At 32.4% G+C, this 12,866-nt stretch overlaps 1 protein-coding gene across 1 annotated transcript; it reads right to left on the reverse strand.

The window, feature by feature from the left end:
• Nucleotides 1-266: 266 nt before the first annotated feature.
• LOC134686224 (heat shock 70 kDa protein 12A-like) lies at nucleotides 267-12,294 on the reverse strand. The gene is made up of 5 exons (XM_063545903.1): nucleotides 11,981-12,294; nucleotides 4,584-4,700; nucleotides 3,653-3,874; nucleotides 3,070-3,223; nucleotides 267-2,204 (listed from the first exon to the last, which is right to left on the reverse strand). The coding sequence occupies exons 1-5, from the start codon at nucleotides 12,260-12,262 to the stop codon at nucleotides 1,084-1,086; spliced, it is 1,896 nt and encodes a 631-aa protein (XP_063401973.1). The 5' UTR covers nucleotides 12,263-12,294; the 3' UTR covers nucleotides 267-1,083.
• Between the last annotated feature and the right edge of the window lie 572 nt (nucleotides 12,295-12,866).

Raw genomic sequence — 12,866 nt, forward strand, 5'->3', positions numbered from 1 at the left:
ATCATAAACGCGCCTCGAACACCGACACTGCAGGTACACGTATATAGGGAAACCAACTTTTTCTTCATTATTCTGATTTTTTATGTATCGTCTCAGTTGTCACACGAATGTTTACTCCATAACCATTTTGTTTTTTCTATGTCATATTTTGCCACATTTGTTGCTTATATTATTATGATATTCACCTGGAAAGAGCTCTTTTTGAATTAAAGGGACATATCATTTAAATGCATCGTAAGCTGTACACCATGTCTTTTAGACCATCGCGCCATCATTATAACCCATCGTGTAGCCTTCGTAATCCATCGTGTAGCCTTCGTGATCCATCGTGTAGGCTTCGGATCAGTTATGAAGCTTAAATATCCGTCTTCGGTTAAGCTTCGTCCGTCCATCTTTTGCTATCGTATATAATTTCAGCACCATTGTATAGACTTCGTTATTCATCGTACTTGCTTCGGGCACTTTTTGGTATTTAAACGAAATCGGGACCAACTTCGTACGAACGTATAATTTTCGCATTCGGGTGTCCATCGTATATGAAAATCGGGACAGTGTGACGCGGGCATAAATGACTTACTGAAATGTTGTGCATTAATATTGATAAAAATACACATTTCATTTGAAAATATTAATTTCAAAAGTGTTGGTATAAGGAAAAATACATGCATATTTAAGGGATATACACATTATCATGAAAGACATTGTGATACACACGGGAATAAAAGAATTAATTTAATGAAATTCATGTAACAAGTAACTGGATCTAGATCGATTACTGATCATTTCCCTTCGGTTCAAACTGTATAATTTACTTCCACGACGGTTGATAATCATCTTGTAAACACGTCTAATCAAGTGGATGGAAATATTTATGCAAATGTGAAAATATGAAGTTTTAAATTAGGCAAAACAATCTTCATTTAAGACGTTCTACTACGATCGTCCAAAAACGCTTTACCTGCATTCATCCACAATACACCATTACATTTAGATCTGTCATTGTTCGAAGTTTATATTTCCTGAATTTAATTCTCTTGAATAAGCATATTTACAGTTTGTTTAATATTTCATGCATAAGAAAACTTAGTTGTCTATTAGCAGAATATCTGGGATAATGTCACCCTCTAACTGTTCATCGGAATGGTCTTCAGATAGAAGGTCGAGCGAACCTTCATATTTATCACCAGTATCATTTTTCGCCATTTCTAATTTGATTTCTGTATCGCCAAAGGTAAAGATAACGGACACATGCTGTGCTTCTCTTGTTGGATGATTTACCGTCAAGATTGACCTACCAACATAGGAACAATCTTCTTCATCTACATACACTGGACTCTTACTTTTAGACATATATAACTTAATTTTGATGTATTTTTGAAAAGGCTGAGATGTGATAAATTTCAAAACTATCTTTGTGCCAATCTCTAAATCTGTTTCCCGTTCCACTGTTTTGTGGAAAAGACCTTTACTGTATTCCTTCCCATTGATCATTGTAAGATGATTTCGATCATGAATTCTTTTGTCATAAGGCTTAGCTACACATACACCATAAGTAAACGCAATAACTCGTGCCGAAATGTACGACGGTTTGTGTCCGTACATTACGGCTCCTTTCAAAACAGCTAATCCGCATTCGTATGGTATTATCACACGTTTTGAAGGAAAGCAGCTTCTGATTGTCTTTTGAACCAGTTCACATTCAGCAAAACCACCAACTAGAATAATATTTTCTACGCCTTGAACACGAGTATCCTCAAAAACCTTTTGCATCACAGATTCAAGCTTTTTCAATGTTTTATTGAAAAAACTTTTGAAATAGTCGGCGTCTATTCGTAGATGTCCGTTTTTAAAAACGACAACATGGTGTAAACTGGAGCTATTAATGACTTCTTCTACTTTCTGTTGGTGATAATCCTCGCAAAGTTTGGACAAGGGAACATATGGCAAGTGAATACTAACCTTCCTTGTTGTATTTGGCTGTATTTTTCTCTTTGCTGACTCAAAACTTCTCAAGAGCAACAAGAATGATTCAGGGTCATCGATTTTAAATTGCTTGATTACTTCACTTTCAAATATTTCTTGTAGAAATAGCAAAAACTCGTCATCCACCGACGTTCCACCACATGCTCCACCGGTTGCACGGCATAGCTCTTTAAGATGATGGCCTTCCATTTTTTCATGCACCGCTATATCCGCTGTTCCACCTGAAATATACAAGAGTATTCCCAAAACTTTTTACATAAGATTAGAATAAGAATATATAAAATACGAAAGTCTCTCTAAACCTGAATTCGAAACTAAGTAAATCGTAAGCATTATTGCAATAGTGTATTTTATTTTCGATGACATTGTTTTACTGTTGTTTTGTGCAATGCACACTTTGTCCTTATTGTTATATCCAAACAATTGTCAGTTAAAGAAACCAGAAGCCAAACACTTAAGTTCGTCAAAATTCACCATAGCCAAGCTTGCCAAAAGTGGCACTAAACACCAACGAACAATCAATATGTTACCAAAAAACACAGAATATCGTAATCAAAGACTGGATCAGTTATATGAAAGAATGTCAAATTAAGGTTTAAAATAATTGTAAGAAATAACCAGGATATTTAAATCAAAGATATATATAAATGCATCAATCAATCATTGTGTTCGTCATAATCTATTTGACTATCCTAATATGATCTATTTACCATAAAAGTTAGGTAAAAACATTTAATTGATAAATGGCCTCATGTCATTTAACTGTAACATAAACATTGAACAGAGGATAAACTTTTTGTTTTAAATTCACTAAATATGCAGTTTGTCTATGATTGAATATCACTTTTATTGTTTTATCTTCTTTGCCCTTTTATTGTAACTTTTTAAAAAGTGTAATGTTCATGTTAGTGACAGAGCCCTTTTAACATTTGTTAGGTATGCGGGATTGGATTACAACTAAATCATAGACTTCTTAACAAATATGTAAATTTTATCTGACTATAAAAAAAGTTGCAATATTGAAAGTAAATAACGGTACTGCTTACACATGTACAATATGATAATTATGAATGTATTTCAACTAACCTCCTAAATCAACAACCATGTATTTACTGTTTGGTGAGGATGCTTTAAAACCTCCTTCTGCTCCGACCATATGTTCTGTTTTTAAATACTGACAATAAACGGATGCACATTCTGGTTCTAATGCAATCAAAAGATTTTCCTCAGGAATCCCTGCCTATAAGTTTATGACAAAATGGTATTATATTTTTAATTGTCTGATAGTTATTTTAATTATCATATCTTTACTCAGTATGCTTCTTGTCATTGCAAAAAAAAAACCTAAGGATTAGTTATTATTCGTTGGGTACCAATTTTCGTGGATTTCGTAGATACAAGAAAAATGACAAACTGAAATGTTGAACAAATTTCACATTTTCTTTATGTTTGCATGCAGACTTTGGCAAAGTGACGAAATAAAATATCAAAGAAAATGCGAGTTTTTCTCAATCCACCAAATTTGATACCCACGAAAATTAATGAATCCACAGTAGAATATGTGTATACAAAATATGTATATGATACATATTTAAGATGAATAGCCGAAGATAAGGACATGCAATACTTAATAGTGTTCATAGTAATAGTAGTTGATTATCTCTATTACCTTTTCTGCGCTTTGCCTCATGAAGCGTTTCGCTTTCTCACTCCAAATTGCTGGCACTGTCAATACCCATTTTATATCTTCGATTTTGATGAAATCAGCTCCTTGTCTTCTACATACTTCAATTACTTTTTCCATCAATGCCTTAATTGATAAAGCAAACACGTCTATTGCTGGAATTTCTTTTCCTCCAATCTCAGTGGCAGTCATAGAAGGAGAAATTATCTACAAGTAAATTACCACATCTCTGTTAATTTAATTTTTGACCGTCGACAAAACATTATGTTCAGGCAGGATGATAATTTATGTAAAAAAATTGTCAGGATAAAGGGGAAAAAACAAATGCTGGGAAACCCGTTTGTGTAACAATATGACATATTCTGAACAAACCCGTTTGTGTAACAATATGACATATTCTGAACAAACTATTCAGTAAAAAAGCACTATTATGTGTACAGGCGATACAATATAGGATAACAATTTGAAATAAAATATGAGATACATTGTAATAACCCTTATAAAATACATTGAGGTCACCGTATTTTATTCATGCTTAACATAAAACAGAAAATTTCCTGAATATTCCTATATGATTACACAGTTTAATTGTTTTTAGAAACATCTTTGTAAAGTACTTAAGTTTAGGGGATGCAATGAAAACCGAGACTACAGGAAAAAAATCTTATGTAATGCATGCTTTATTCGTCATTCAAATCCACACGCAGTTAAAATGTCACAATTTGGAATTGGACGCACTCGATATAATTTGAAATGTTATTGTGTCTCAAGATCTATTCTAGTATCTAAATATCTAATTCTGTAAAACAAAAAGGTCGCTACATTAATGTTAGGGAAAATCTATAAAGGCATACTACTAGTATTACTAGTAGAATGAAGCGTGTGTGTAGATGTTGTCTAAATGATAAAAACGTACCTGCCGATACTGAGTGTTACTACCTCTATTAATCAATCCATTCAATAAAGAATAAAGAGCCATCATGCTGTTTAAAAGCTCGAACAAATCTCCAAATAGCTCTTCGTATAGAAATCCCTATAAAATGAATTGATAACGTATTATAATATGGTATATATTTTGAAAATAAAAACAAAATCACTGAATTGCAATATCTGATTTAAGTTGTCGACATTCTCTCGACACACCATATGTAAACGTTATCATTATTCTTTTTATTTGCAGTTTTCAGCTTGCAAAATGCTTTTTGTTCATAATTCAGGTATTTCTGTTTTCTTCGCACTTATAAATTTTCACATGATTACAAATGTGTCCAGTTTTGTGATTATATAACATCACAGAGATGTCGGTACATATCAGAAAACAGCTGGTGTATATACAACGTGTTTACCCCAATTTGAACCGCCAAAACGCAATTATTATACATAATTACACAAAACCTTCAGAAAAATAAACATGGTAATGAACATATATTCCGCATTGTCAATCTTTAATAAATAAAACATTTATGCACAGGTTATCCGTAATATATTGGTAATTTATGTATAAGACAGCGTATATAATTTGACATTCCAGGCTTAGGGTTTATATTACCTTGAGTATGGCTCGGGGAATATGAACACTTAGCCCGGAAATGAGACTTGAATTACATACAATATTTTGTTTTGCTCAGTCTTAAGGGTTACATGTTGTTTGACTTGGTCTTTTTAACCGTCATGGTGTTATCATTTTTTTACATTCATACAAGAAGTCAGGAGATATGCACACATAATACTTAGATACCGATTCTTTGTGAAATATCTGCACTAAATACTTTTAAGTCGACCGTAGAAAATAGGAAGCAACTACGTGGGGGACATTAAATGTTCACAGTGTTGGCACTTCACAATAATTTAAATGCCAAATACATACCAGACGCAGAACCTCTGGAACACATTTATTTAAGCTACCGACATTGCTTGCATTGCATACGTGGATGTTTTTTTGTTTTGTTTTGACATAAGGGACTTCTTACAAATCAACCGAACTGTAGAGCTTTGAGAACGTTTAGAAAAATCAAAATTGATTGTTGTTTCTTGTTTGTCCATTGACGAATATTTCATGTATTTCCAGGACGATGTTTTGGGCCGACAGATTTAGATCCTCCAGGAGTTTTAGAAAAAAAAGAAATTCAAATTGGTTTATAAGATGATTTTAATATCAAATATATTTCGAATTATAATAATCCCTTTTCATTTATTTGATATGAAGTGTTCACAATTTGCTGATAAAATCATCAATAGTTGCAACGTGAATCTGTAAACAAATCATCTACTGAAATATGTGTCGATGTTAGCATATATACCTACCCATTAAATTTTCCATACACATATATATATATTTACCTCGGCCAGTACAATGTATCCCAATGATGATATTTGTAAAGTATTAAAAAGACATCCAACTGTTATACTTAACAATTAGGGCCTGGAAACGCAGTTCATTGATACATTGCAATCTGAGTTTAGATCACATGACGCATCCGTATTTATGATTAATTAAATTCATTAATTTTAGCGAATCATAAGTCCTTCATTGCTTCTATGAACATTACATTGAACAACAAATCGGAGGACTTACCTTGTTTGTATTGGATACCTAAACTTCACACAAAATTCCGTACAATCAACGGTACATTGCTGGCTCATCTGCTTGTTCTACTAAAGTATTGTCCATAAGATTGACTAAAATTCTGTCAGCAGTTAAAGAGGGACTTCAGATATACTGTGAAACTGTTTACTCACGCAGTGGTATTAATCATATGTGGATTCTTAAAAACTCTAAAGAACTTCTGGATAATTTTAAATCTCGATCTTTTTCTGAAATTAGTTCTATTAAAACTTTTGATTTTTCAACCTTGTATACAACCATTCCCCATGTGAAATTGAAAAATCGTCTAAAAGAAATAATCCACAATGCTTTTCATCATAAAAATGGTAGCATACGCTATAAATTTATCACGTTGGGATACCATAAGGCATATTTTGTTAATAAGGAACAAAAGGGTAAAACATACTGCACAGAGGAACAAGTTATCAGTATGCTAGAGTTTCTTATTGACAATATATTTGTTGAATTTGGAGGTAGAATTTTTCAACTAATTGTCGGCTTTCCTATGGGAACGAATTGTGCGCCTCTCCTTGCCGATCTCGTCTTATTTTCATATGAATCGGAGTTCCTTCAGACACTTGTTAAAAACAAGAAGATCAAAGAAGCCAGGTTATTTAATTTCACTTTCAGATACTAGTATATTGATGATGTTCTTTCCATTAACAATCCGAACTTTTCTGATTGGGTTCCATTAATATACCCACCAGAACTAGAAATTAAAGAGACCACAGACACGGCTTCCTCCGCCTCATTTTTAGACTTATACCTCGAATTTGGCATACACAGTCATCTCAGTACCAGAATCTATGATAAACGAGACGATTTCAATTTTGAAATTATCAATTTCCCCCACCTTAGTAGTAATATACCAACTTCACCTGCATATGGAATATACATTTCCAAACTTATTAGGTATTCAAGAGCTTGCAACTCCTATTCAAACTTTGTACAACGTCACCAGTGTCTGAGCAGAAAGTTGATGAACCAGGGGTATGTCAAAGAACGTCTCGTCCTTTTTCTAAAAAAGTTCATCGGAAGATACCCAGAACTTGTTGATAAATATTCCGTATCAACTTCAAAAACAATATAAGATGGTCTTGAAGTATAGATTTTCCGTACTGACGTTGGTTATCATCTTAATAACGCGTTATAGTATTATTTTATTAGTCTTTATTAATATTGCTTGTTAAATTTTTGAGATATTCTTTTGAATTGACTCTGTGGTTATATAAAAACATCATGCTTTGAACGACAAAATTATTTCATTTACTTAAATTACTCTTACTTATGGATTTTGACATACTATGAATGATAAAATTATTTATTCAATAAAATACTTTAAATTTCTGTTAAGTCTGTTTTTTATTTCATACATTTGACGTGATACTGTACGTATGTATCCCGTCATACTTTGAACTACACCTTATTTATTCAATATTATTACATTTACTGTTGAGTCTGTTGTTTGTTATATCAACTTTATGTGACTATGTATGTATGTAAACCTTCATACTTTGAACGACAAAATTATTTGTATGTCTACCTGTGCGAATTTCAAACGCGCAATTTTACACCAGCAATGAAAACCTTCTATTCTTTCCGGGTAGACTTTATGTAGATAAATTAAGTGGTATAAGAAAAGCAAAATGAGTATATTAAATTTGATGTATGCCTTTTTGTGCTTCTTCGTTAACATTTGTTGTTTTTATAGTGTTGCAAGTATGTTTGTTTTGTTCATACTTTTAACGACAAAATTGTTTTTATGTCTACCTGTACGAATTTCAAACGCGCATTTTTATACCAGCAATGAAAACCTTCTTTCCTTTACGGGTAGACTTTATATACATAAATTAAGTGGTACAAGAAAAGCAAAATGAGTATGTTAAATTTGATGTATGCCTTTTTGTGATTCTTCGTTACATTTGTTGTTTTTATAGTGATGCAAGTATGTTTGTTTTGTTCATACTTTTAACGACAAAATTATTTTTATGTCTACCTGTACGAATTTGAAACGCGAATTTTTACACCAGCAATGATAACCTTCTTTCCTTTACGGGTAGACTTTATATACATAAATTAAGTGGTACAAGAAAAGCAAAATGAGTATGTTAAATTTGATGTATGCCTTTTTGTGATTCTTCGTTACATTTGTTGTTTTTATAGTGATATTAAGATGATAACACAATATTGACTGCTGTACCCTTATTTTTGACATTTTTACTCTTTGAGTATGTTTGTTTTGTTCATACATCGTTGACAATGTAATGGAATTTGATGCGACTGTCATACAAGTGAGAGGTTTAGCTAGCTATAAAACCAGGTGCAATCCACCATTTTGTACATTAGAAAATGCCTGTACCAAGTCAGGAATATAACAGTTGTTATCCATTCGTTTGATGTGTTTGGACTTTTGATTTTGCCTTTTGATTTTTGATTTTCCTTTTTGAATTTTCCTTGGAGTTCGGTATTTTTGTGTTTTTACTTTTTGCTTACCAAATTAAACAGGTGTATGTTAGTGTATTAAAATGTATCAAAATATGAAATTTAGGACCGTGCCCTGAGCTCCAACATTTCATAGTGTATACCTTTTCAAAGACTATCCAATTTAGCTCATACCAACAACATCTCATCCAATCACATTGCTTTAATTATCCTTTTAATTTGCATAGTACATACTATATATGTGTACTAAGTAACTACGCATGGATGACCAGAAGGGTAAGATTTCATTGTATTTTCTTTTAAAATTCTGTGTTTCAAACTAAATTAAATAGCTGGCAATAAGTTTGAAACGCATTGATTTGAAAATGTTCTGCAAATTAGTCGTTGGATCTAAAAATGTTTTTGACGATTGCAAGTTTCGTTTCATAGGTTAAACAATACATGGTCATGTTGTTATGGCGACTTAAAGCCCAAGACATAAAACATTACACCCAAGTTCCTTTGTTCTACCGGGGGTGATCTGAGCCGGATCACCCCTACCAGATCATCTCAGCTGGAATTTGCTTGTTCTGCATGATTTCATTTGTTCTGTAACTTTTTGGCGGGAGTGCTAAATCCACAACAAGACTTAGAAATATTCATGCGGAGAAGACTCACTTTCAAAATTTGTGTATAAAAAATCCAGTGTCCATACTGGGGTTTAAACTCAAGACCTTTAGCATATAAACCAACAAAGCATATCTCCACACCAGGACGACTGGATAAAAACTCTTAGTAATTCCGCGTATTTAAAGGAGGTAAAAAACTCTCCCCACACCAAATCGCCCTACTTTTCCACCAACTGGTGCCATTTAAAAAAAAAAGCGCTCTAGTCTAGTACTATCTAAGTGACGACCGGCTCTGTGGGATTTTAATCCTATAAATACAAATGAAATAATGAGGCGAGTTGTTAAATCGGATGTCATCCTTTTTCTTAAATGGGGCAATTTGGAAAACAAGAGAGGGGCAATATTTTAGAAAGTAGCGATTTTGTGTTGGCCACTTGGTTAGTGGAGCGAGTTGATATAGATTGATATTCAAACATCGTGTTCGGGGGGTCATATAGGGTATATATTATTTAGTAAAATAAAGTATATCATAATGATTATGGCGTTCTAAACTTGATTTTATGAATGGCCATCGGGTCGATCCTACACTGACACACCGCGTTCTCATGGAATAACTATTAATGACCAAGTATTATCTGACCAATTTAGAATATATTCGCAACTTCGAGTGATATGACAAAAGTAGACTCTCATTGTATTAATTTGATATTAAATCACTTTAGATACTGACTTGATGAGTCAAAGGGATGTTTTTCATTGATGTGGTAATTTTAATGAATTAATGGAATGAAAGAACAATGAGATAGTTTTGTCATAACATGAAATGATAAGTTATTAAAACATGAAAATCTTTTCAGTTTCCGGTAGAATATAATCTTATGTATTTATTCATTTATAAACACAATGTGATATAAATATTGTTTTCTTAAAAGGTATATCATTTGTAATTTAAATGAAAAAACCTCATCAATTAATTTTGATTTACAATCGTTTCTGATACTTAATTTTATCTTGGTGAATATCTATTGTTTTTTTAAAAACTTTCTCTTCTATAAACCGCCATTGATTTTTACTCATTGGTTTTAATGTCTTGATTAGAAAATTAGATTTTATAATAAATGGATGTTACCCACACTTTTGCCCCTTTATTTCTTTGTTTTGTGAGAGGGGTCTATACATACACCATTACAATGTTCTGATCTCATTTGTTATTAATAAGGCAAATAACAGTAATTATGATGTTTTTGCTCTTTATCTTTGAAAATTGCCTTCCTTTTAGTTTTGAAGAGTTCACTTTCATTTTAATCTACAATAAAAAGTCATGTATTTATAGAGAACAAATTTTTTTTCAATCGATTGAATATTTTTGAATATTTTTTATAATAAATGTTAACTATACCACTGCTGGTGGAGATTTATTTCCCCGATGGTATCACCAGCCCAGTAGTCAGCACTTCTGTGTTGATTTGAGTTATCATTGATATGTTCATTATTATAAATAATCAAAACTTCGGATTTTTGAATTACTACAGTAAGGCTTTTCTACCTCAGGATTAGATTACTTTAGCTGTATTTGGCAAAACCTAGAGGAATTTTTGGTCCTCAATGTTCTTCAACTTAGTACTTTATTTGGCCTTTAAAACTTTTTTTATTAGAGCGTCACTGATGAATCTTTTGTAGACGAAACGCGCGTCTGGTGAAAAAAATGGTCTAAAATTTGAATCCATGTATCTATGTTGAGTTTATTTACAACAGAATACTATTTCACCCTCGGAAGAATAGAGGTTACTAAAACGTAAACTCAAGTGGTAAAGATGTATAAATGTCGAATGGACGAATGAATTTACGTTTTTATTTTAATAAACTCTAATAAACAAAAGCTTTTGATTAACAAAATGTGATTGAACCAAAGACTTTTGAGACTTTACTTGTGACTAATATGTACGCATTGATGTGAATAGTGAAGGAAAACTACCAAACTGTCATTGTCATTCAAAAACAACTATTAAGGTTTAACAATATCTCAGTGTAACAGTATATAAGTGAGTCGGGTCAAAATAAACTATCGCAATATGAAAAGCAGAAACACAACTATATCCCGTTCACGTCTTGCACTGACATCAACCCTAGATACAATAGCTAAAATGCGACGACGTAGCTCCAACATTTTCCGCAACATTATCTTATCTCGTACCTGCTTTTGAAATTTAGATAAATATTATGACGCTTGCGGTGAAATAGTTTACGCGGAGGTCTAATTGTTCAACGCTTGCAACTTAAAAATTATGAAAACATTATATATACAAAATGATAACTGCTATATATTAATTTACGTTAGCATCGTCATAACCTCCCCTGTAACTTCGTCATATGTTCTAGATATGATAAACTTCAATCAATATCAGTTAAAAAAAAATACATATCATATTATAATAACGTTTAGCGGGTTATTTTTGCGGGGTGTAAATTTTCGCTTATTTTTGCGGATATAACAAAACCGCCAAAATAAATTCCACAAAATTTAAAGTGTTCATGCAAATGTATTGATATATGTTTTGTATTCGCCAAAATTATTACCGCAAAATTATTTCGTATAACTTATTCAGTGAAAATCGCGAAATTTTACACCCGCCAAATAAAACCGCTATACGGTAATACCTCGTGAAGCTTCATTTTGAATCTTTGAAAAAAGTAATAACGGTCCTGCTTGTTGTCGCTGGCAAGATCGACAAACTGATTTTCTGCATCATATCCGAATGCAACACACTTTCTTTCTTCGTCTAATAATATACATGTGGGTTCTTTCAAAGACATCAAACCAATAGCTCCTGCATTGTATGGATTATTAACTATTATTTTGTTTGGATCTGTTTCAAAATCCTCCCGCGTTGAATATGCATAACCAGAATAAGAGGTGCCAAAGTCAATGGCTGCTACCATTAGATATTTGCCCGAAACTGCACCACCTTCCGCCATCTGCAAATAAAACATCGTTCAGGAATTATATATATAACAGTATGAAAGTGATGACTTGTTGTATAATTGCCTATGAAACAATCATTCACTAAAGTTTAAATGCAGAGGGTGTATTGAGGCAATAAATTTTGACTAGGTTTTGCTTGAATTAAATTTTATACTGTTTTTCGAGTCCTTAAATTAATCATTTCATATGTATTTGCTTGTCGATCTGATGAATAAAGACAATAGTAGTATACCGCTGTTCAAAATTCACAAATCGATAGAGAAAAAACAAATCAGGGTTACAAACAAAAACTGAGGGAACGTATCAAAATAAGAGAAATTTGACTCCGAAATGTAACACACATAGAAACGAACTATAATGTAACAATGGCCATTTTCCTGATTTGGTACAGGGCATTTGTTACTATGCTCAGATGTAAAAAACAGTTTGAAAGCCATAACAACTACAAAGTTGAAGATCGAAGAGGACAAAAAGCTCCAAAAAAGTTGTAAGGCCAGGGTTATATTCGTAACATTGATTTTTCGAAGATTATAATTAGTTTAATGGTATGTAAGGGATACT

This window comes from Mytilus trossulus, chromosome 10 (genome assembly GCF_036588685.1).
Source record: "Mytilus trossulus isolate FHL-02 chromosome 10, PNRI_Mtr1.1.1.hap1, whole genome shotgun sequence".
NCBI classification, from domain to species: domain Eukaryota; kingdom Metazoa; phylum Mollusca; class Bivalvia; order Mytilida; family Mytilidae; genus Mytilus; species Mytilus trossulus.

Coding starts and splice junctions, on each gene's coding strand:
- LOC134686224 (XM_063545903.1), bottom strand. CDS start 12,262: ATGGTAGCAGCCATTGACTTTGGCACCTCTTATTCTGGTTATGCATAT. Junction 3,875..4,583: donor GTAACACTCAGTATCGGCAG/GTACGTTTTTAT, acceptor ATTTACTTGTAG/ATAATTTCTCCTTCTATGAC. Junction 2,205..3,069: donor CATGGTTGTTGATTTAGGAG/GTTAGTTGAAAT, acceptor TGTATATTTCAG/GTGGAACAGCGGATATAGCG.